This window comes from Rhodnius prolixus, unplaced genomic scaffold (genome assembly GCF_049639745.1).
Source record: "Rhodnius prolixus isolate KJV_2025 unplaced genomic scaffold, Rpr scaffold_5, whole genome shotgun sequence".
Taxonomy (NCBI): domain Eukaryota; kingdom Metazoa; phylum Arthropoda; class Insecta; order Hemiptera; family Reduviidae; genus Rhodnius; species Rhodnius prolixus.
The window spans coordinates 2,183,714-2,209,395 of record NW_027411624.1 but is presented as its reverse complement, the minus strand read 5'-3'; the positions used below and the strand labels follow the sequence as shown (position 1 = coordinate 2,209,395).

General features: G+C 35.6%; 1 protein-coding gene across 2 annotated transcripts; it reads left to right on the top strand.

The window, feature by feature from the left end:
* The first annotated feature begins 1,459 nt into the window (after positions 1-1,459).
* Positions 1,460-25,672, top strand: LOC141458299 (odorant receptor 47a-like). 2 transcript variants are annotated; one of them, XM_074136075.1, is made up of 10 exons: positions 1,460-1,769; positions 18,747-19,005; positions 21,052-21,193; positions 21,282-21,474; positions 22,549-22,741; positions 23,920-24,143; positions 24,367-24,466; positions 24,550-24,657; positions 24,740-24,895; positions 25,320-25,672. In XM_074136075.1, the coding sequence occupies exons 2-10, from the start codon at positions 18,994-18,996 to the stop codon at positions 25,377-25,379; spliced, it is 1,188 nt and encodes a 395-aa protein (XP_073992176.1). In that variant the 5' UTR covers positions 1,460-1,769; positions 18,747-18,993; the 3' UTR covers positions 25,380-25,672. The 2 variants fall into 2 exon arrangements, with proteins under 2 accessions (XP_073992176.1, XP_073992177.1); XM_074136076.1 differs by lacking the exon at positions 1,460-1,769 and having other exon boundaries at positions 17,812-19,005; positions 21,336-21,474; positions 25,320-25,651.
* The last annotated feature ends 10 nt before the right edge of the window (positions 25,673-25,682 follow it).

Here is a 25,682-nt window from a genome sequence, read left to right as displayed (position 1 = left end):
TCGCACCCAAACAAATTTTAATTCGTCTGATTTTTTAAGAACGCGGGCTTCTTTGAACAGCTGATTAAGTTCTGGTGACAACAATTCGGAAATATAAATTGGGGAATCAGAATCCTCTTCTACAAACAACCCTCTAGTCAGACGAATCTTATTATCTTTAAGAAACTTCATAAACAATATTTTATCTCTACTTTTAACAAACATTACTACAACTGGCGGAGGATATTGGGGATTTCTAACTTTCATACGATAGCAATTTAGAATGAAATTTTGATCAAAATCAAAAGAAATATGTTTACATATTTTGTCGAATATTTTAAATGGGTTCTCGCCTTCACTAATCGGTAAATTTGAAATTTTAATTGCATTATAATAAACTTCTTGTTTTAACTGAGTTATCTCAGTTTTTAGGGTAATATTTTCTTTTTTAAGTTCATTGTTATAGCTTTTTATTTCGTTAATATCTTGCCTAAATTTCTTAATTGTTTTTTTCAAGTAATTTTCACTTGAAACAAGTGATAGCGAGATTCGCTTATTTTATTCATTTAAATTTTTTATTTGGTTTTCAATAGAAGATAGTGCAGAAAAAATATTATTTAGTACTGACTCACCAACGCCTATGAGCTTATCCCCTCCAGCAGGCACACCTGTGCTCTCAATGTTTATGGTATCAACACTCATTCTCCCCACCACTTAAATATTACTGAACTAATGGATTCTTTAATAAAATTTATTAAATTAAAAAACGTTTTTATCACTAAACTAGTCGATAAATTTTCTTGAAATCACACACGCGTATGCTTCAATTGCTTTTCTTCGAGGTTGGCAATTTTTAAGTCATTCAAACAATTACAACTTTGAAAATTCACTATTTTAACTCAGAGCGATGTGTACTGTCTCACGGTCAGTGTTGAACCCCTACTGAAATAAATAATTAATTTCGAATAGTTTATCTATTTCCTTTATGCTATTCATGCCCTCTGTATATAGGAGACGACGCACAGTATCATTGTATCCTTAAAGGAGACTGCAACTGATCAGGTTCTGTAAGCGCAATGAACGACAGTTACGTGGAAGTTAGCTAGATTTTCGTGAAAACTGCTTGCGATTCAATGTATTCTACGTATGGTAATAAACTCATAAAAAGCAAAAGACATCTTTACCGGAATAAATATGATTAGCTGGTGGACCGAAGTTAAAAAGGTGAAGGCGCAGAATGAGAAAAATGAGATAAAAATAATTTAAAAAAAATAATGATTATTTCCAATATTTGCCATTTCAAAAATTATTTCGATATATTGGAAATAACCTTGTAAAATAAATTCATTTGGTAATTTGTAAAAATACTAAAAAAGCAATTTATTTCCAGACAGTTTCATGAAAGCAACATTTCACTTATTTATTTGAAACAAAGCCCTGTTGAAACAATCTGGTTAAAACAACTTGAAACCAAAGTTCGAGACATGCGATTCTGTTGGTTAGTCCGAGCATGACGACAGCGCAGAATAGTAGTGATAAACTCTCTACAATTAGTGTATTTCACTTTTTCATTATAGGTCACAGATTCCAAGATTGTGATTAACAAATCGGCAACCAATTAAGTGGTTTTTACATTTTAGTTAGCAATGCGTGAACTGATTGTGACTTAGTTTTTCACCAGTTTGAAAGATTTATGTACGTCTGAATCTAAGTTTAGAGACCATCGGAGCAAGTTATTAAGGATTATAGATGAACGCGGATTGAGGATTATCATTCTCCATACATTTATGGTAAATAATTATTATTCCCAGGGAGTGAACTGCAATTGGCTCCGTTAAAAGTTACGGATTGCTAAGTGCTACTTGAAAAAGATTCTGAAAGTCGGATTTAATTGGGGTATAATTTCTCTTGAACTGAACCACTGGCCTTGCATCCTCAGGTGCTCCCTAAAGTTCTCCCTTAGCATATGTTTCTGTTTTATCTTATTTTGGCTGATTTTCATTTCATAGCGTTGGGTCAATGATTAATGTTTCCTTAAGATATTTTATAGTGGTCAATTGGAATAAAACAGTGGGATCAGAATCATAGCAAGTAAACACCTCTGTGCACAATTACACCACTATCCCTTCCTACTATTCCTTAACTCCAAAAGTTAAGTTCTAATTCATGCTTAATATTTTGGAAGGAATCTAACTATTCCTATAGTAATCACTTCGGATAGTTTAAGCAAAATCGTAGGATCCGTCTGCATGAAAATATCTAAATACTGTAAAATCTACTTTTAGTTAAGAGACACTTTCTTTAAATTCAAAAATTCAGTTTCACTATCCTGATGGTAAGTCAGTACGATAGACAGAAATGACTCTTTAGAGACCGTACATATATGCACACACAACTCGCTTTGTAGAACAATGTTCGCGAGTACCCCTCAACATTTCAGAACTTGTTATCATTAGGACTGGTAGCAAAGTGGAGCAGGGCGACAACAATCAGATATCACGCTTAAAGATTATTAGGCACTATTGGGCCCTAAAAATGCCTCCAACGAACCAGGAGCGTACTCATCCTGCTCAGCGCCTCCTTTATGCTGCAAATGGCACCGCTATAAAACTTATGGTGAGCGCACGATATCATTAAATTTGGGACTTAGGCGAGCGTTTGACTGGACTTTCATCATCGTAGACGTGAATCATCATATTATAGGAGCAGACTTCTTGGATCATTTCGGGCTTCTGCTGGACATACAAAATCGACGCTTGTGTGACAGACAGACATTGTTTCACACTCATCACCTAGAAGTCATAAACAGCAAGGACTACCTCTCAGTCTCAACAATAGATCCTCATCATCAATATAAGATGCTGCTCTCAAAATTTCCGAGTCTTTTGTGGGGAAAACCCTACTTTGGCCCCACAGACATACAGGACTTTCACTCCACCAAGACAACAGGACCGCCCGTAACAGCCCGTCCACGACGTTTACTCCGCTAAATTGAAACTGGCCAATTGGAATTTAAACAAATGTGTGCCTTTGGTATCTGCCGCCCTTCTCAGAGTTGTTGGGCAAGCCCTCTTCATTTAGTACCTAAAAAGGATGGCACCTGGAGACCTTAAGGAGATTATCGAAATTTAAACGCCATAACAGTGCCTGATCGTTATCCGATTCCCCACCTCCACGCTTTTACTAATCAACTCCATGGCAAATCTATTTTCTCTAAAATAGATCTCGTGAGAGCTTTCCATCACATACCTATTGCGCCTGAAGACATTGAGAAAACAGTCGTAATAATACCTTTTGAACTGTTCGAGTTCTTAAAATTACCATTTGGACTGAGGAATGCCGCCCAATCGCTTCAAAGATTTATTCATTCAATTCTTAGAAATCTAGACTTTGCATATGTCTATATTGACGACATCCTCGTAACCTGAACAACGCCAGAAGAACATGAACAACACCTAGTACTGTTTCGCCGACCGTCACGTTTCAACATTAACATTAATTTAGTCAAAAGTATCTTTGGAGCAAAGGAAGTTTCTTTTCTTGGATATACTGTGTCCAAACAAGGAAATTGCCGCTTCCACAAAGAGTGCAGATTATTAATGATTACCCCGAACCCGATACAATTCAAGACCTTAGAAGATTTCTAGGACTTGTCAACTTTTATAGAAGATCCTTACGGGATATTGCCCCAACTTTGCAATTATTGTACACATTACGATCGTATGTCAAGACGTCAAAAAGCGAGACACCAGAAGCTAAACAGGCCTTTTTAGATTGGCAATTTACGTAACCAGTTATACAGGGTGATCCATTTAAAACGCCCCAATCGCCAATAACTTTTTAGGAAAGCGGAATTTCGAAAAAACCCACGAAGTAAACTATATGTTGTTTTCGGTCTAGTTTTCAAATTTTTCACCCCCGATGCTGTATCTTCATTTTTGGCAGAGTTACACGGCCAAAAACCTGAGTGGGGTTTCATAAGGACCACTGGTTTTGACAATGATTATGAAAACTACATAAAAAACTGTGAAAAATGACGTTAACTCCGCTATCAGGGCGTGGCCGGACCTCGATGGAAGATGCGACAAATAGAACTCGTACTTTCCGTTTTAAACGGTATACGTTGGAAAAAGTTTCATCAACAATTACCTTCCATAACTTTTGCAGCACATATGTAGGTTATTTTGCAGCTTCTCTTGGAAATTGTAAAGTGCTACTTTTTCTTGCATTCTCTCACACACACACTGAAAGTAGTTGACGAAAGTTATTTTTGACTGGAAATAGTCATAGAATATTTACGTAAACCGACCATTGCAAAGATTCTGCAGCTGATTAATTAATTAGTAGTTTGTTGGCGAATTTCTTGCGAAGCGATCTTAATAATTTAAGATAGAGCACTAGCTCAATATGAACCAACTTGCTCAAACTGCGGAAAGTTTCAAGACAATTTTCGTTAAGGTTCATAAATGATTGCTGGAAAATTTCCCACGAAGCGACGGGTATCTCAGCAATGATGCACCTGCAGAACTTGAAGTTGAAAAATCGTACAAAACTCATTAGATTAAAGTGTGCTGTAAAGGTAATATTTATTTTAAAATAAGCGTAATTGTGAAGTTTTTTTTAGTGGATTTAATCGAGTTGGTGCGAAAAATATTTAAGATACGGTCGTAAAATTGGGTAATAAAAATAAAAATAGACTTTCCCAATTATGAACAATAGCCATTCATCTCGCCGCTGTAAAATAGTTAACATACTTCAAAACTTGTTTTATTCAACAAAACTGATAAAACCTGCAAATATACATAGCTGTGGCTGGAGGTGAGAAATGTCTAAAGCAGCTGTTAAGAAGTTAGGAAATGATCGATTATTCCGCTTGAAAATATAAGGAACTAGAACTAGGGGTCCATTAACCTGGCGGCACTTTGGTTGAATTTTGAGACAAAACTTTTGCACCGAGCTCGAAACACATTGCACTCTTATGCACCACCAAAAAAAAATCTAAATTCGCCAAGGAAAAGCCACAATAAGCAATTAAAGTTTTTTTCCCGCCAAAAAAAATTTGGCCGGATTTGATTGAAACTTACTTCATTATGTTAAGTACACTTTGCACTCCATTGCACCACTTAAAAAAATTCATTAACTTTAATAATTACGGAGATATGGCCATTCAAAAGATCAAAGGAATTTGCCGCAAACACTGAATTTCGAACCGCGACTTAGTATACAGGTAGAGGAGAGCTAGCACCAGCTAGAACCACAAAAAAAATCTAATAAAATATGCACACATTCAGAAATATAAGGAATTAAAGTGCTAAAAAAAGCATTAACTTGGCGGCACTTTGGTGGAATTTTGGGTAAAAAATTATTGCACCCTGCTCAGAACACTTTGCACTCCTATGCACCACCAATAAAAAAGCTAGCACCACCAAGGAAAAGCCTCAATTTTCCATTTAAAGTTCCGCGCGAAATTTAAATTCAAAAAAAATGAGTCTTATTTGCGGGAAAATTGGAGCGCTTTTTTCCAAAATAGCAAGTACTAGTATTAGAACAACTAGCCCCACACAGGAAATGCCAAAAATTAGCATATTTTCAAAGTAATTTACAAATTATTCAACCGATTTTCCCGCCAACTTACCTTTAACCGGAAGTGCTCTAAATTGAATTGAAACTCATCCTATTTTGTTCATGGTAGCTAGCACCAATATGCACCACAAAAAGAAATTTTGAATTTACACTAAAAGCTGATATATTGATAATAAAAGATGCACTGACAGACGTGACCATTAACTTTGCGGCACTTTGGTGGAATTTTGAGAAAAAAATTATTGCACCCAGCTCGGAACACTTTGCAATGCCAATAATAAGCCAGCAACACAACGGAAACTGTAAAAATTCACCAATTGTACGCCAAATATAATTTTAACCGGAAGTGCCCTAAATTGAATTGAAACTCATTCCATTTTGTTCGTGGTAGCTAGCACCAATGTGCACCACAAAAAGAAATTTTGAATTTACACTAAAAGCTGAGATATTGATAATAAAAGATGCACTGACAGACGTGACCATTAACTTGGCGGCACTTTGGTGGAATTTTGGGTAAAAAATTATTGCACCCTGCTCAGAACACTTTGCACTCCTATGCACCATCAATAAAAAAGCTAGCACCACCAAGGAAAAGCCTCAATTTTCCATTTAAAGTTACGCGCGAAATTTAAATTCAAAAAAATGGAGTTTTATTTGCGGGAAAATTGGAGCGCTTTTTTCCAAAATAGCAAGTACTAGTATTAGAACCACTAGCCCCACACAGGAAATACCAAAAATTAGCATATTTTCAAAGTAATTTACAAATTACTCAACCGATTTTCCCGCCAACTTACCATTAACTTGGCGGCACTTTGGTGGAATTTTGAGAAAAAAATTATTGCACCCAGCTCGGAACACTTTGCACTCCTATGCACCACCAATAAAAAAGCTAGCACCACCAAGGAAAAGCCTCAATTTTCCATTTAAAGTTACGCGCGAAATTTAAATTAAAAAAAAAAATGAGTTTAATTTGTGGGAAAATTGGAGCGCTTTTTTCCAAAATAGCAAGTACTAGTATTAGAACCACTAGCCCCACACAGGAAATGCCAAAAATTAGCATATTTTCAAAGTAATTTACAAATTATTCAACCGATTTTCCCGCCAACTTACCTTTAACCGGATGTGCTCTAAATTGAATTGAAACTCATCCTATTTTGTTCATTGTAGCTAGACCAATATGCACCACAAAAAGAAATTTTGAATTTACACTAAAAGCTGATATATTGATAATAAAAGATGCACTAACAGACGTGACCATTAACTTTGCGGCACTTTGGTGAAATTTTGAGAAAAAAATTATTGCACCCAGCTCGGAACACTTTGCAATGCCAATAATAAGCCAGCAACACAACGGAAACTGCAAAAATTCACCAATTGTACACCAAATATAACTTTAACCGGAAGTGCCCTAAATTGAATTGAAACTCATTCCATTTTGTTCGTGATAGCTAGCACCAATGTGCACCACAAAAAGAAATTTTGAATTTACACTAAAAGCTGAGATATTGATAATAAAAGATGCACTGACAGACGTGACCATTAACTTGGCGGCACTTTGGTGGAATTTTGAGAAAAAAATTATTGCACCCAGCTCGGAACACTTTGCAATGCCAATAATAAGCCAGCAACGCTACGGAAATGGTAAAAATTCACCAATTGTACGCCAAATATAATTTTAACCGGAAGTGCCCTAAATTGAATTGAAACTCATTCCATTTTGTTCGTGGTAGCTAGCACCAATGTGCACCACAAAAAGAAATTTTGAATTTACACTAAAAGCTGAGATATTGATAATAAAAGATGCACTGACAGACGTGACCATTAACTTTGCGGCACTTTGGTGGAATTTTGAGGAAAAAATTATTGCACCCAGCTCGGAACACTTTGCAATGCCAATAATAAGCCAGCAACACAACGGAAATGGTAAAAATTCACCAATTGTACGCCAAATATAACTTTAACCGGAAGTGCCCTAAATTGAATTGAAACTCATTCCATTTTGTTCGTGGTAGCTAGCACCAATGTGCACCACAAAAAGAAATTTTGAATTTACACTAAAAGCTGAGATATTGATAATAAAAGATGCACTGACAGACGTGACCATTAACTTTGCGGCACTTTGGTGGAATTTTGAGAAAAAAATTATTGCACCCAGCTCGGAACACTTTGCAATGCCAATAATAAGCCAGCAACGCAACGGAAATGGTAAAAATTCACCAATTGTACGCCAAATATAACTTTAACTGGAAGTGCCCTAAATTGAATTGAAACTCATTCCATTTTGTTCGTGATAGCTAGCACCAATGTGCACCACAAAAAGAAATTTTGAATTTCCACTAAAAGCTGAGATATTGATAATAAAAGATGCACTGACAGACGTGACCATTAACTTGGCGGCACTTTGGTGGAATTTTGGGTAAAAAATTATTGCACCCTGCTCAGAACACTTTGCACTCCTATGCACCATCAATAAAAAAGCTAGCACCACCAAGGAAAAGCCTCAATTTTCCATTTAAAGTTACGCGCGAAATTTAAATTCAAAAAAAATGGAGTTTTATTTGCGGGAAAATTGGAGCGCTTTTTTCCAAAATAGCAAGTACTAGTATTAGAACCACTAGCCCCACACAGGAAATACCAAAAATTAGCATATTTTCAAAGTAATTTACAAATTACTCAACCGATTTTCCCGCCAACTTACCATTAACTTGGCGGCACTTTGGTGGAATTTTGAGAAAAAAATTATTGCACCCAGCTCGGAACACTTTGCACTCCTATGCACCACCAATAAAAAAGCTAGCACCACCAAGGAAAAGCCTCAATTTTCCATTTAAAGTTACGCGCGAAATTTAAATTAAAAAAAAAATGAGTTTAATTTGTGGGAAAATTGGAGCGCTTTTTTCCAAAATAGCAAGTACTAGTATTAGAACCACTAGCCCCACAGAGGAAATGCCAAAAATTAGCATATTTTCAAAGTAATTTACAAATTATTCAACCGATTTTCCCGCCAACTTACCTTTAACCGGAAGTGCTCTAAATTGAATTGAAACTCATCCTATTTTGTTCATGGTAGCTAGCACCAATATGCACCACAAAAAAAAATTTTGAATTTACACTAAAAGCTGATATATTGATAATAAAAGATGCACTGACAGACGTGACCATTAACTTTGCGGCACTTTAGTGGAATTTTGAGAAAAAAATTATTGCACCCAGCTCGGAACACTTTGCAATGCCAATAATAAGCCAGCAACGCAACGGAAATGGTAAAAATTCACCAATTGTACGCCAAATATAACTTTAACCGGAAGTGCTCTAAATTGAATTGAAACTCATCCTATTTTGTTCATGGTAGCTAGCACCAATATGCACCACAAAAAGAAATTTTGAATTTACACTAAAAGCTGATATATTGATAATAAAAGATGCACTGACAGACGTGACCATTAACTTGGCGGCACTTTGGTGGAATTTTGAGAAAAAAATTATTGCACCCAGCTCGGAACACTTTGCAATGCCAATAATAAGCCAGCAACGCAACGGAAATGGTAAAAATTCACCAATTGTACGCCAAATATAACTTTAACCGGAAGTGCCCTAAATTGAATTGAAACTCATTCCATTTTGTTCGTGATAGCTAGCACCAATGTGCACCACAAAAAGAAATTTTGAATTTCCACTAAAAGCTGAGATATTGATAATAAAAGATGCACTGACAGACGTGACCATTAACTTGGCGGCACTTTGGTGGAATTTTTAGAAAAAAATTATTGCACCCAGCTCGGAACACTTTGCAATGCCAATAATAAGCCAGCAACACAACGGAAACTGTAAAAGTTCACCAATTGTACGCCAAATATAACTTTAACCGGAAGTGCCCTAAATTGAATTGAAACTCATTCCATTTTGTTCGAGATAGCTAGCACCAATGTGCACCACAAAAAGAAATTTTGAATTTACACTAAAAGCTGAGATATTTATAATAAAAGATGCACTGACAGACGTGACCATTAACTTGGCGGCACTTTGGTGGAATTTTGGGTAAAAAATTATTGCACCCTGCTCAGAACACTTTGCACTCCTATGCACCATCAATAAAAAAGCTAGCACCACCAAGGTAAAGCCTCAATTTTCCATTTAAAGTTACGCGCGAAATTTAAATTCAAAAAAATGGAGTTTTATTTGCGGGAAAATTGGAGCGCTTTTTTCCAAAATAGCAAGTACTAGTATTAGAACCACTAGCCCCACACAGGAAATACCAAAAATTAGCATATTTTCAAAGTAATTTACAAATTACTCAACCGATTTTCCCGCCAACTTACCATTAACTTGGCGGCACTTTGGTGGAATTTTGAGAAAAAAATTATTGCACCCAGCTCGGAACACTTTGCACTCCTATGCACCACCAATAAAAAAGCTAGCACCACCAAGGAAAAGCCTCAATTTTCCATTTAAGGTTACGCGCGAAATTTAAATTAAAAAAAAAATGAGTTTAATTTGTGGGAAAATTGGAGCGCTTTTTTCAAAAATAGCAAGTACTAGTATTAGAACCACTAGCCCCACACAGGAAATGCCAAAACTTAGCATATTTTTAAAGTAATTTACAAATTATTCAACCGATTTTCCCGCCAACTTACCTTTAACCGGATGTGCTCTAAATTGAATTGAAACTCATCCTATTTTGTTCATGGTAGCTAGACCAATATGCACCACAAAAAGAAATTTTGAATTTACACTAAAAGCTAAGCATATATTGATAATAAAAGATGCACTGACAGACGTGACCATTAACTTTGCGGCACTTTGGTGGAATTTTGAGAAAAAAATTATTGCACCCAGCTCGGAACACTTTGCAATGCCAATAATAAGCCAGCAACACAACGGAAACTGTAAAAATTCACCAATTGTACGCCAAATATAACTTTAACCGGAAGTGCCCTAAATTGAATTGAAACTCATTCCATTTTTTTCGTGGTAGCTAGCACCAATGTGCACCACAAAAAGAAATTTTGAATTTACACTAAAAGATGAGATATTGATAATAAAAGATGCACTGACAGATTTGACCATTAACTTGGCGGCACTTTGGTGGAATTTTGTGAAAAAAATTATTGCACCCAGCTCGGAACACTTTGCAATGCCAATAATAAGCCAGCAACACAACGGAAATGGTAAAAATTCACCAACTGTACGCCAAATATAACTTTAACCGGAAGTGCCCTAAATTGAATTGAATCTCATTCCATTTGGTTCGTGGTAGCTAGCACCAATATGCACCACAAAAAGAAATTTTGAATTTACACTAAAAGCTGAGATATTGATAATAAAAGATGCACTGACAGACGTGACCATTAACTTGGCGGCACTTTGGTGGAATTTTGAGAAAAAAATTATTGCACCCTGCTTAGAACACATTGCACTCCATCAATAAAAAAGCTAGCACCACCAAAGAAAAGCCTCAATTTTCCTTTTAAAGTTACGCGCGAAATTTAAATTAAAAAAAAAATTGAGTTTATTTGCGGGAAAATTGGAGTGCTTTGGTATTAGAACCACTAGCCCCACACAGGAAATACCAAAAATTAGCATACTTTCAAAGTAATTTACAAATTACTCAACCGATTTTCCCGCCAACTTACCATTAACTTGGCGGCACTTTGGTGGAATTATGGGGAAAAACTTTTTGCACACTGTACGGAACACATTGCGCTCCTATGCGCCACAAAAAAAAAGTTTCTACTTACACTAATAGCTGAGATATTGATAATAAAAGATGCACAGAAAGACGTGACCATTAACTTGAAGGCACATTGGTGGAGTCTTGGGGAAAAAATTATTGCGCCAAGCTCAAAACTAATTTTTGGCAATTTCTTTGTGGGGCTAGCTTTTCTAATAATAATGCTAGGTATTTTGGAAAAAACGCACCAATTCGCCCGAATATAGGGACCATTCTTTTTAAATATAAATTTCGCGCTTAACTTTAACTGGAAAATTGAGGCTTTTCCTTAGTGGCGCTAGCTTTTTCATTAGTAACGCATAGGAGCGCAAAGTGTTCCGAACAGGGTGCAATAATTTTTTCCCCAAAATTCCACCAAAGTGCCGCCAAGTTAATGGTCATGTCAGTCAGTGCATCTTTAATTATCAATATCTCAGCTATTAGTGTAAATTCAATATTTCTCTTTGTGGTGCATATTGGTGCTAGCTACCACGAACAAAATGGAATGAGATTCAATTCAATTTAGGGCACTTCCGGTTAAAGTTATATTTGGCGTTCAATTGGTGAATTTTTACCATTTCCGTTGTGTTGCTGGCTTATTATTGGCATTGCAAAGTGTTCCGAGCTGGGTGCAATAATTTTTTTCACAAAATTCCACCAAAGTGCCGCCAAGTTAAAGTTAAGTTGGCGGGAAAATCAGGTGAATAATTTGTAAATTACTTTGAAAATATGCTAATTTTTGGCATTTCCTGTGTGGGGCTAGTGGTTCTAATACTAGTACTTGCTATTTTGGAAAAAAGCGCTCCAATTTTCCCACAAATAAAACTAATTTTTTTTTAAATTTAAATTTCGCGCGTAAATTTAAATGGAAAATTGAGGCTTTTCCTTGGTGGTGCTAGCTTTTTTATTGGTGGTGCATAGGAGTGCAAAGTGTTCCGAGCTGGGTGAAATAATTTTTTTTCTCAAAATTCCACCAAAGTGCCGCCAAGTTAAAGGTAAGTTGGCGGGAAAATCAGTTGAATAATTTGTAAATTACTTTGAAAATATGCTAATTTTTGGCATTTCCTGTGTGGGGCTAGTGGTTCTAATACTAGTACTTGCTATTTTGGAAAAAAGCGCTCCAATTTTCCCACAAATAAAACTCATTTTTTTTTTAATTTAAATTTCGCGCGTAACTTTAAATGGAAAATTGAGGCTTTTCCTTGGTGGTGCTAGCTTTTTTATTGGTGGTGCATAGGAGTGCAAAGTGTTCCGAGCTGGGTGCAATAATTTTTTTTCTCAAAATTCCACCAAAGTGCCGCCAAGTTAAAGTTAAGTTGGCGGGAAAATCAGTTGAATAATTTGTAAATTACTTTGAAAATATGCTAATTTTTGGCATTTCCTGTGTGGGGCTAGTGGTTCTAATACTAGTACTTGCTATTTTGGAAAAAAGCGCTCCAATTTTCCCGCAAATAAAACTCCATTTTTTTTTAATTTAAATTTCGCGCGTAACTTTAAATGGAAAATTGAGGCTTTTCCTTGGTGGTGCTAGCTTTTTTATTGGTGGTGCATAGGAGTGCAAAGTGTTCCGAGCTGGGTGCAATAATTTTTTTTCTCAAAATTCCACCAAAGTGTCGCCAAGTTAATGGTAAGTTGGCGGGCAAATCGGTTGAATAATTTGTAAATTACTTTGAAAATATGCTAATTTTTGGCATTTCCTGTGTGGGGCTAGTGGTTCTAATACTAGTACTTGCTATTTTGGAAAAAAGCGCTCCAATTTTCCCGCAAAAAAAACTCCATTTTTTTTTAATTTAAATTTCGCGCGTAACTTTAAATGGAAAATTGAGGCTTTTCCTTGGTGGTGCTAGCTTTTTTATTGGTGGTGCATAGGAGTGCAAAGTGTTCCGAGCTGGGTGCAATAATTTTTTTTCTCAAAATTCCACCAAAGTGTCGCCAAGTTAATGGTAAGTTGGCGGGAAAATCGGTTGAATAATTTGTAAATTACTTTGAAAATATGCTAATTTTTGGCATTTCCTGTGTGGGGCTAGTGGTTCTAATACTAGTACTTGCTATTTTGGAATAAAGCGCTCCAATTTTCCCGCAAATAAAACTCCATTTTTTTTGAATTTAAATTTCGCGCGTAACTTTAAATGGAAAATTGAGGCTTTTCCTTGGTGGTGCTAGCTTTTTTATTGATGGTGCGTAGGAGTGCAAAGTGTTCCGAGCAGGGTGCAATAATTTTTTACCCAAAATTCCACCAAAGTGCCGCAAAGTTAATGGTCACGTCTGTCAGTGCATCTTTTATTATCAATATCTCAGCTTTTAGTGTAAATTCAAAATTTCTTTTTGTGGTGCACATTGGTGCTAGCTACCACGAACAAAATGGAATGAGTTTCAATTCAATTTAGGGCACTTCCGGTTAAAATTATATTTGGCGTACAATTGGTGAATTTTTACCATTTCCGTAGCGTTGCTGGCTTATTATTGGCATTGCAAAGTGTTCCGAGCTGGGTGCAATAATTTTTTTCTCAAAATTCCACCAAAGTGCCGCCAAGTTAATGGTCACGTCTGTCAGTGCATCTTTTATTATCAATATCTCAGCTTTTAGTGTAAATTCAAAATTTCTTTTTGTGGTGCACATTGGTGCTAGCTATCACGAACAAAATGGAATGAGTTTCAATTCAATTTAGGGCACTTCCGGTTAAAGTTATATTTGGTGTACAATTGGTGAATTTTTGCAGTTTCCGTTGTGTTGCTGGCTTATTATTGGCATTGCAAAGTGTTCCGAGCTGGGTGCAATAATTTTTTTCTCAAAATTTCACCAAAGTGCCGCAAAGTTAATGGTCACGTCTGTTAGTGCATCTTTTATTATCAATATATCAGCTTTTAGTGTAAATTCAAAATTTCTTTTTGTGGTGCATATTGGTCTAGCTACAATGAACAAAATAGGATGAGTTTCAATTCAATTTAGAGCACATCCGGTTAAAGGTAAGTTGGCGGGAAAATCGGTTGAATAATTTGTAAATTACTTTGAAAATATGCTAATTTTTGGCATTTCCTGTGTGGGGCTAGTGGTTCTAATACTAGTACTTGCTATTTTGGAAAAAAGCGCTCCAATTTTCCCACAAATTAAACTCATTTTTTTTTTTAATTTAAATTTCGCGCGTAACTTTAAATGGAAAATTGAGGCTTTTCCTTGGTGGTGCTAGCTTTTTTATTGGTGGTGCATAGGAGTGCAAAGTGTTCCGAGCTGGGTGCAATAATTTTTTTCTCAAAATTCCACCAAAGTGCCGCCAAGTTAATGGTAAGTTGGCGGGAAAATCGGTTGAGTAATTTGTAAATTACTTTGAAAATATGCTAATTTTTGGTATTTCCTGTGTGGGGCTAGTGGTTCTAATACTAGTACTTGCTATTTTGGAAAAAAGCGCTCCAATTTTCCCGCAAATAAAACTCCATTTTTTTGAATTTAAATTTCGCGCGTAACTTTAAATGGAAAATTGAGGCTTTTCCTTGGTGGTGCTAGCTTTTTTATTGATGGTGCATAGGAGTGCAAAGTGTTCTGAGCAGGGTGCAATAATTTTTTAACCAAAATTCCACCAAAGTGCCGCCAAGTTAATGGTCACGTCTGTCAGTGCATCTTTTATTATCAATATCTCAGCTTTTAGTGTAAATTCAAAATTTCTTTTTGTGGTGCACATTGGTGCTAGCTACCACGAACAAAATGGAATGAGTTTCAATTCAATTTAGGGCACTTCCGGTTAAAATTATATTTGGCGTACAATTGGTGAATTTTTACAGTTTCCGTTGTGTTGCTGGCTTATTATTGGCATTGCAAAGTGTTCCGAGCTGGGTGCAATAATTTTTTTCTCAAAATTCCACCAAAGTGCCGCAAAGTTAATGGTCACGTCTGTCAGTGCATCTTTTATTATCAATATCTCAGCTTTTAGTGTAAATTCAAAATTTCTTTTTGTGGTGCACATTGGTGCTAGCTACCACGAACAAAATGGAATGAGTTTCAATTCAATTTAGGGCACTTCCGGTTAAAGTTATATTTGTCGTACAATTGGTGAATTTTTACCATTTCCGTTGTGTTGCTGGCTTATTATTGGCATTGCAAAGTGTTCCGAGCTGGGTGCAATAATTTTTTTCTCAAAATTCCACCAAAGTGCCGCCAAGTTAATGGTCACGTCGGTCAGTGCATCTTTTATTATCAATATCTCAGCTTTTAGTGGAAATTCAAAATTTCTTTTTGTGGTGCACATTGGTGCTAGCTATCACGAACAAAATGGAATGAGTTTCAATTCAATTTAGGGCACTTCCGGTTAAAGTTATATTTGGCGTACAATTGGTGAATTTTTACCATTTCCGTTGCGTTGCTGGCTTATTATTGGCATTTCAAAGTGTTCCGAGCTGGGTGCAATAATTTTTTTCTCAAAATTCCACCAAAGTGCCGCCAAGTTAATGGTCACGTCTGTCAGTGCATCTTTTATTATCAATATATCAGCTTTTAGTGTAAATTCAAAATTTCTTTTTGTGGTGCATATTGGTGCTAGCTACCATGAACAAAATAGGATGAGTTTCAATTCAATTTAGAGCACTTCCGGTTAAAGGTAAGTTGGCGGGAAAATCGGTTGAATAATTTGTAAATTACTTTGAAAATATGCTAATTTTTGGCATTTCCTGTGTGGGGCTAGTGGTTCTAATACTAGTACTTGCTATTTTGGAAAAAAGCGCTCCAATTTTCCCACAAATTAAACTCATTTTTTTTTTTAATTTAAATTTCGCGCGTAACTTTAAATGGAAAATTGAGGCTTTTCCTTGGTGGTGCTAGCTTTTTTATTGGTGGTGCATAGGAGTGCAAAGTGTTCCGAGCTGGGTGCAATAATTTTTTTCTCAAAATTCCACCAAAGTGCCGCCAAGTTAATGGTAAGTTGGCGGGAAAATCGGTTGAGTAATTTGTAAATTACTTTGAAAATATGCTAATTTTTGGTATTTCCTGTGTGGGGCTAGTGGTTCTAATACTAGTACTTGCTATTTTGGAAAAAAGCGCTCCAATTTTCCCGCAAATAAAACTCCATTTTTTTTTAATTTAAATTTCGCGCGTAACTTTAAATGGAAAATTGAGGCTTTTCCTTGGTGGTGCTAGCTTTTTTATTGATGGTGCATAGGAGTGCAAAGTGTTCTGAGCAGGGTGCAATAATTTTTTACCCAAAATTCCACCAAAGTGCCGCCAAGTTAATGGTCACGTCTGTCAGTGCATCTTTTATTATCAATATCTCAGCTTTTAGTGTAAATTCAAAATTTCTTTTTGTGGTGCACATTGGTGCTAGCTATCACGAACAAAATGGAATGAGTTTCAATTCAATTTAGGGCACTTCCGGTTAAAATTATATTTGGCGTACAATTGGTGAATTTTTACCATTTCCGTAGCGTTGCTGGCTTATTATTGGCATTGCAAAGTGTTCCGAGCTGGGTGCAATAATTTTTTTCTCAAAATTCCACCAAAGTGCCGCCAAGTTAATGGTCACGTCTGTCAGTGCATCTTTTATTATCAATATCTCAGCTTTTAGTGTAAATTCAAAATTTCTTTTTGTGGTGCACATTGGTGCTAGCTATCACGAACAAAATGGAATGAGTTTCAATTCAATTTAGGGCACTTCCGGTTAAGGTTATATTTGGCGTACAATTGGTGAATTTTTGCAGTTTCCGTTGTGTTGCTGGCTTATTATTGGCATTGCAAAGTGTTCCGAGCTGGGTGCAATAATTTTTTTCTCAAAATTTCACCAAAGTGCCGCAAAGTTAATGGTCACGTCTGTTAGTGCATCTTTTATTATCAATATATCAGCTTTTAGTGTAAATTCAAAATTTCTTTTTGTGGTGCATATTGGTCTAGCTACCATGAACAAAATAGGATGAGTTTCAATTCAATTTAGAGCACATCCGGTTAAAGGTAAGTTGGCGGGAAAATCGGTTGAATAATTTGTAAATTACTTTGAAAATATGCTAATTTTTGGCATTTCCTGTGTGGGGCTAGTGGTTCTAATACTAGTACTTGCTATTTTGGAAAAAAGCGCTCCAATTTTCCCGCTAAAAAAAACTCCATTTTTTTTTAATTTAAATTTCGCGCGTAACTTTAAATGGAAAATTGAGGCTTTTCCTTGGTGGTGCTAGCTTTTTTATTGGTGGTGCATAGGAGTGCAAAGTGTTCCGAGCTGGGTGCAATAATTTTTTTTCTCAAAATTCCACCAAAGTGTCGCCAAGTTAATGGTCACGTCTGTCAGTGCATCTTTTATTTTCAATATATCAGCTTTTAGTGTAAATTCAAAATTTCTTTTTGTGGTGCACATTGGTGCTAGCTATCACGAACAAAATGGAATGAGTTTCAATTCAATTTAGGGCACTTCCGGTTAAAGTTATATTTGGCGTACAATTGGTTAATTTTTACAGTTTCCGTTGTGTTGCTGGCTTATTATTGGCATTGCAAAGTGTTCCGAGCTGGGTGCAATAATTTTTTTCTCAAAATTCCACCAAAGTGCCGCAAAGTTAATGGTCACGTCTGTCAGTGCATCTTTTATTATCAATATATCAGCTTTTAGTGTAAATTCAAAATTTCTTTTTGTGGTGCATATTGGTGCTAGCTACCATGAACAAAATAGGATGAGTTTCAATTCAATTTAGAGCACTTCCGGTTAAAGGTAAGTTGGCGGGAAAATCGGTTGAATAATTTGTAAATTACTTTGAAAATATGCTAATTTTTGGCATTTCCTGTGTGGGGCTAGTTGTTCTAATACTAGTACTTGCTATTTTGGAAAAAAGCGCTCCAATTTTCCCGCAAATAAGACTCATTTTTTTTGAATTTAAATTTCGCGCGGAACTTTAAATGGAAAATTGAGGCTTTTCCTTGGTGGTGCTAGCTTTTTTATTGGTGGTGCATAGGAGTGCAAAGTGTTCTGAGCAGGGTGCAATAATTTTTTACCCAAAATTCCACCAAAGTGCCGCCAAGTTAATGCTTTTTTTAGCACTTTAATTCCTTATATTTCTGAATGTGTGCATATTTTATTAGATTTTTTTTGTGGTTCTAGCTGGTGCTAGCTCTCCTCTACCTGTATACTAAGTCGCGGTTCGAAATTCAGTGTTTGCGGCAAATTCCTTTGATCTTTTGAATGGCCATATCTCCGTAATTATTAAAGTTAATGAATTTTTTTAAGTGGTGCAATGGAGTGCAAAGTGTACTTAACATAATGAAGTAAGTTTCAATCAAATCCGGCCAAATTTTTTTTGGCGGGAAAAAAACTTTAATTGCTTATTGTGGCTTTTCCTTGGCGAATTTAGATTTTTTTTTGGTGGTGCATAAGAGTGCAATGTGTTTCGAGCTCGGTGCAAAAGTTTTGTCTCAAAATTCAACCAAAGTGCCGCCAGGTTAATGGACCCCATGTGTACTAACTTACCCCGACATTTTCAACAGACATTTTCAAGACATGTTTAATTCAAACAGAAAGAAGAAGAAAAGCGTGGAACGTTTATTACTGTTTTAAAATTCACAATAAGTCACAATTACCAGCCCTTAACCTTAGTCACTAACTACTGACATTAGAGTTGATTAAATATTTAGTGGTGATGCTACAAAAGTCAGTGGGTGGTAATTAAACAACGATTTTATTGATGGACTTTTATATACTCGGCTGGTTTGGCGTCTATCTCTACAGTTCTATTCGACAGGCATTTCTGAAAAGACGAACAAAATGGTTACTTTGGTAATTATATTCTTTTTATTATTATTTTCTTGATTTTATATATTATTTTTTATTTTCCTTATTATTCACTTGATCTTCTTAAGTCCATCTTGAACAAAGTATTAAAAATTTCTTGCATTTTCTGAAGTCAATCAATGTTTATTTGTTTAAGTTACATAACCCATACAAAGAGTCGAGTTGTACATCTATATATACAGAATAATAAAATGAAATTAAATAGCATCCATTCTGCTTATTAATAATAATAAAAAGAAAAAGAAGCAATTTTACAAAGGAACCATGTACAAATACTAAAGATGTCTCCTAAGATTATAAAATAAAATAAATAATAGTCGATAAAGATAGAGATAGAATTTGCTTTAAAACGTTTGGTGAATTCAACGTTACACGATTTCACTAGGTAAAAAGAGTGTTTTGAAGGAAACATGAAGTTTCATAGCTCCCTCTCTAGAACCCAGCTGTAGACAATATAAAGTTTCAAAACGAATGGCTTGTTAGGTCCAAGTTCAAATATTCTTAACTGAATATCTAAACAAATTACAAAAATATTCACAAGTTTTATCCTTAAAAATTTTCGCAAGGTGTTAGAAACAAATAATATTTAAAAATGGCTCTATATAAAAAAGCTGAGCTTTTAAAATTTGCCCATCTACACGGGTGAGAAGTTTAAAGTTTTTTAAAATGATATGTAAACTAGAAATGTACTGTGATCGGTGGAATTTACGTGTGAATTTGGCGAAGTCTAAGATGATGGTCTTTCCTAGGGGAGGTCTAGCTGGTGATGATAAATGAGTATACAAAAATCAATGCATAGAAGTGGTTAACCAGTACAACTATCTGGAAGTGTTGCTAACTCCTCGGCTAGCATTCCAGGCTCGCCTTGCTAATAAGGCTAAATATGGTAAACTAGCCATGAATCTAGTACGGAAGCGTTTCATTCAAAATAAATTTATCTCAGTGAACTCCAAGTCCCGGGTCTTCAATACGGTTACTCGAGTGATGCTCACATATTGTGCGCAGGTTTGGGGTTTTAAACAGTATGAAGTATAGGACAAATGTGAACGCTTCTATTTGAAACTGCTTCTGAGCGCACCCAGTTACACTCCGAACTACATGTTGGATCTGGAATTTCATAGAAGTAGTACATTTGAATATTACCTGAATCTTCATATGGGATATATTGTTGAAGATGTATTAAGCTATGACGATAAACGTCTTCCTAGGTTTCTGGCACACGAGGTAGTTAGATATAACGCGTTCTGGTTTCGGGAATGGGCAGACCTTGCACAAAAAAATGATTATAGCTTGGCCCTAAATTGGGAAAATAGGGAAATGTGGTTGGGGGAAAGGAGACATTTTTTCAAAAAAAAGTAAAGCAAGTTGAGCTGGAGAGAGCAAGGGCTAGGGCAAGTCATTCAAATTTCAACAGCCAAATATGCTTGGGTAATTGTAGCTATTTTTACAATGAAAATAATTTAGATTCCATAAAATGGATTTTTAAACTGAGGTGTGGACCGTTGCATTTGAATGCCAAGCCTTGGAAGAAGGAGGATCATAGGCGATGCTGTTCGTGCAATCTCGGCCAGATGGAGGATCACTTCCACTTTATTGCCATTTGCCCAGTTTTGAGATTTATAAGGAGAAAGTGGTTTGGGTTATCAAACCTCTCCATGGTACAGTTTGAAAGATTGATGCAAATTTCATCCTCTTTGTTGTGAGCTGACATTTTCACGTTTTGGTACAAAGCTAAATAAACTTTTATTCCTTGATTTTCAACATCCTATTTGGAGGACAATCAGTGCAGGGTAAGGTACATCAGCTTTGAGAAAAGAAAGCTGAAAAAGAATTTAAATTTGATGAAGCTTTTCCAGAACTAAAGTTTGACTCTTACTTTGTGATATATGAAACGATCACGTTTCTTTAACAACCTTTAGCAAAAACGTTAGCTAGGAGGTTTTCGGACACAAAGAAAAGTTAAACACAAGATATTTTTAGTTGCTTCATCATTTCTGTGTATTAAAAATCGACATGTTGTGCGTGTTCTAGAACGCTGATGGCGTCTCCCCATTAAGAATGGTGTATTCCTTTCACAAACTGACCGACGGTATGGAGGAAGAAGGTCAGCTTAGGTTTTTATTAAACTTGGGAACTCAGCTCTTTATCTGTGCATACGTAACCATGGTTACAGGTAAGTAATATAATTTTAATTTAATTCTTCTATTCTACTCACAAAATGGAGAACTTGACCCGATTTCGCTTTGTTGAAAATGTTTTAGTTTTACCGTGGTACCAGCGAAAGGATTTTAAATTTACTGAATTTTTCTTCACAGGCATAGAATTGATTTGGGGGCATGGTAATTTGTATGAGATAGTCAACGCATTGTCAACATTCACAGTCGCTATCAATTACTTGACCAAAGTTGTCATTATACTCATGTATCGGAGGGAAATCCGTCAACTTTTTGCCAGGTAGAGGTTAACTCATGGTTTACAATAACATGTACAAAGTAGATTGAATGAAATTAGCTTGATTTCTATTTAATTAATTTGCTAAGATTTTCTTGGAGTTTGGAGTCAATAAATTACAGAATAAAGCGAGACCTGTTCTTCTAGGTATTGCAGCCAATTATTCGTTCTGAATCCTCTTCTTCATACCAAACATAGGGTTATCCTACCTGTATTTTGGTGATTTTTTTTTTCCGCTGGATTCCAGGGAAGTCTAATACATATATGTGGCAATTTCAATGCTATCATACTCGATGTAAGAGACCGGTTCATCTCAACTTCGCAAGGCTGGACCCAATCAAGTGGGAAATTCAGCGGAGATGTTTACTAAGTATATATGCTCAATAAGGAAGGAGCAAATCAGATTTAGTACGGATCAAAACGGGGCAGTTCCGTTAAGAGATGTGCTGTTTAACTTGACCAGCAGAGTCTAGTGAAAGTGATTCGTTTGACGCATGAGGTTTATCCTGCTCTAACACTCCAATAGGAAATGAAAAATGGATCTTGAGTACCCACTTCAATTTCCACCTTTATTACTACTCGCTAATGAATTAAGCCACACTAATGAAAACCAAACTACGGTTGTAAGGAGGTTGTTGGTCTCTCATTTAGTTCGCATTAAAGCACGTCAAAATCTAAATTTATTGACACCCGATGAATTTTTCAGTTTACTGCCAGCCTTCGGACAGTGTCCTCACGTAAAAGACTGTACTGGTCATCAACCGGACAGTGAGCTGTAAGAAGTTCCTAGGTAGAGAAAATCAAAGGGCCAGCATGTGGGTTCGAACCCGTGATCTCCGCGTTTGATCCAGTGTTCGCTAACCACTCAGCTAATTCCTATAATAATTTTATTCTGAAGAGGTTTTCGGGTTGTTGAATCATTAGAACAGTTCTACTGCAGTTGTAATTGTAAGTCCTGCTCTTTTAACAAGAACCATTCACTTCGATTCCTACATATGAAAAAGAAAGCTATGTACTTTTTTTTTTTTTTAAGCAATCAATTGTCGCTAACAATACACATTCACATTTATTTTCCAGATTGGAGCATCTTCATATGGAATTGCTTAAAGATGAAGATCAGCGCCATATTATTTTGGATATGGAAAGATTTTCTAAAATGTTTCTAAGGTTTTACAAAATATCATTAAATTTTTATCCAATCTTGTCACTAATAACGAATTTCATAAATGATTATAAGACCGATTTCAGAAAGATTTATTTATCGCTAAAGGTAAATATTATTATTTGTAAAGAGAAATATTACTTTTTTTGGTAAGACGTTTTGAAAAATTAAACTGTCTAATTTAAATGATTTTGCATCTAGATTTTCCATTAGTTAAATGTTAAATAACAGTATTAATCCTTTACAATTAAAGACAAATGTAAATGCCTTTGGATTCAAAGTGCTGGATTGTATTGTTGGTATTATTCGATTTCTTCTTCACTGATGTTTACAACGTTGGTTAAATTAATACGATCGAAATTAAATAAAAAAAATCTTGCTACGAAGGACAGAATGAACGATTTGAGACAAACATTGATTAGGTGAATAGAAGAATGTGGCTAAAAACCAAATCCTCTTCGCGCTCTAATCGTTCTGTTGTGTTAAACCTCCGATATCCATGTTGGGCCTTAGAGTGCAGAAAACCTTAGCGATGGGACAAATCTGGTGTTTTTCTATTCTTATTATTTTTACATAAAAGTGCAAGGAGATGAAAAACTAAATGTTAATAGGCTGGGATACCGCAAGGATGCCAAGGTCCCATGAAGTGAAAAGGATAATCCTACAGGTGTTTTCTACTTCTTAAGGAAATTAGGAAAATACAGGGCTTGAGATTTTCTTCTCTGAAGGATTGAACCCTGAGCCGTTCAAGTCTTTAAGTCACTCCTTTAAAAGCACAGATGGCCTTAAAGTTTGAGACAGACAAAGATCTTTCTGGGGTATTACAAACCGGTATAGCTGTAAAATTCGGCCATGATTGAGCAAAAATAGTAGAGTCAAAAAACGGTTGGGATTACAATTACCGCACAAGCTGCGACAGGTAAAATCAAAGATATATTAAGTAACTTATACCTTAGGGTGCAACTTTATACAATATTACAGAAGCTGGAACGTCTGCTAGAAACAAAGTGCGATCCGTAGTAAATTTCTAGAGCTGACCACAGATTAGAACTGCCACTTCTTTCCTGCCACCTCCGGATGAGGGAACTCTTCTCTCGAAATTTCCCAATCATCGACAAACTCTTCACAATCCTGTGTACAATTCTTCATAGTTTTGTATTTTTATCTCGATTTCATAAATTCATTCAGTTGCCATTGGCCATGATTGTTAGTCTAACAAATTAAATTCCAGTTTCTTAATTATTTAAATTAAACTGAAAATCTTATTAAACTCTCTTTCTCATCAGCTCTTGACGCCCTGGACTATTAGTGACATATGGTCATATTCTGCAGGCGCTATGTTAATTTTATGGATATCCGTTATGATGCTCTCCTCCTTTTTCTCATTCATAGCCATGGAATTAGCTTTCACATTTGAAATAACAGCCTTCTTAAAAGTTTTACAAGGCAGATTGAATAACATGAATGAGAAAGATGAGAACATCTATGGCCTGCATAGAGACATTATCAAGTGAGTATTATGTGCTGATAGCTTTAATTTTGAAGTAACTCTTTTGATTTAAATATTAACATCTTAGGGGTGGTCTTATATTTAAGATAAAACAATTCTAATTTTTTACTTAGTTAAACTCAGAATTCTTGGATTTCTCTCATGAAGCATTCTTATATAATTTCAATTTCAAAGGTAAAATGATTTTTCTTTCGGCACATCACAAAATATTTCTGTATTTCAGATTAGTGACAGATTTTAACGCACTATTTTCCGGCCAAATGTACTGGGATATATTGGTTTCATCCATCCAGCCTTGTGGTTCTGGATTTATTTTAATTAAGGTAATTAATTCATTACTTCCGATTGCCCAGCATTAAGACTGAGTAGAACCTCTTTGGTTTATATTTATTTTGAAAATTTCTAGGCGCTTAAAAGGAAAGATCCTGAAGCCACCGAACTTTTCTACAAAATGATTTTGGTAGTCATAGGCCCGTTTATTTTGTGCGCATGCGGACAACAGATAAGTACAGAGGTATCAGTTTGTTTTTAACTTGAATCTTACTTTCAATTTGAAATTTAAAAGTAATAATTAACTAAACAAAATCTTTCTATAGTCGGAAAAACTACATGAAGCATCTTACATGATTCCCTGGTATGAGCAAACTCCACGTAAGAGGAAAAATCTAATTCAGATGTTGACAGTAACTACAAAACCTAGCACTATTAACTTCAAAGGAATTATTGTCTTTAACTACAGCTGTTTTGCTGCGGTAATGTATTTATTTTTCATTTTGTTTTTCTTTGTTGGCATATTTCAAAAAATATTGTGCGTGATGGAGTCATAAATTTAAACAAATATAAGCGTTTCTGAAGCACTAAACAATAGTAATTTTAAGAATAATTTGGGGGTTTAGTTATCAGATTTTGGTAATTTTTTTAAAAAGTATTTTTTTTTTTTTTAATTCAAACGTAAACTGAACCCGTTAATATGGTAACTTTATTGCTCCTATCGAATACATTGCATACTTGAGGAACTCTCACCGTTTCCGAACTGACAAACATTAGCTCAGTACAGTAACTGGGCACTAGCGAATAGTCTTAACTGATCCGCGACCATTGTCGAGCTGGAGACTGAAACTGGATAAACTTTCCCATCGCTGTGAATTCAGTTAATCAATTTCATTTCTTTTTCAGGTGGCCCAAGGGATATACTCCTATCTGATGATGGTCAATAAATTTGCAACTGATGACTGAACACTACGGTTAACTAGTAATACCATCTAATCTAAGCAATTACAATAGATCTTTTTGCGATTATGAGAACAGTAAAAATGTATTGATTTAAAGAATAATTTCAAATTAAATTGTACTGAAAATAAATAATTGATTGCAAATAGTGTAACTAGTTCCTTAACACTATTTTCGTCCCACTGTATATAGGAGTATCAGCGCAAACAGTTGCTAAGACTAATATGCATTTTTACCAGAGTTGCTTTATGATTGCATGATAGCATATTGGAATGTATGGCCACGGAGACCAGTGCCGAAAACTCCATA

Excerpts from the sequence above, each read along its gene's own strand:
- LOC141458299 (XM_074136075.1), top strand. Across the intron at positions 21,194-21,281 it reads ATACGTAACCATGGTTACAG|TTTTACCGTGGTACCAGCGA; the intron begins GTAAGTAATATA and ends AAAATGTTTTAG. Across the intron at positions 24,144-24,366 it reads CTGCATAGAGACATTATCAA|ATTAGTGACAGATTTTAACG; the intron begins GTGAGTATTATG and ends TCTGTATTTCAG.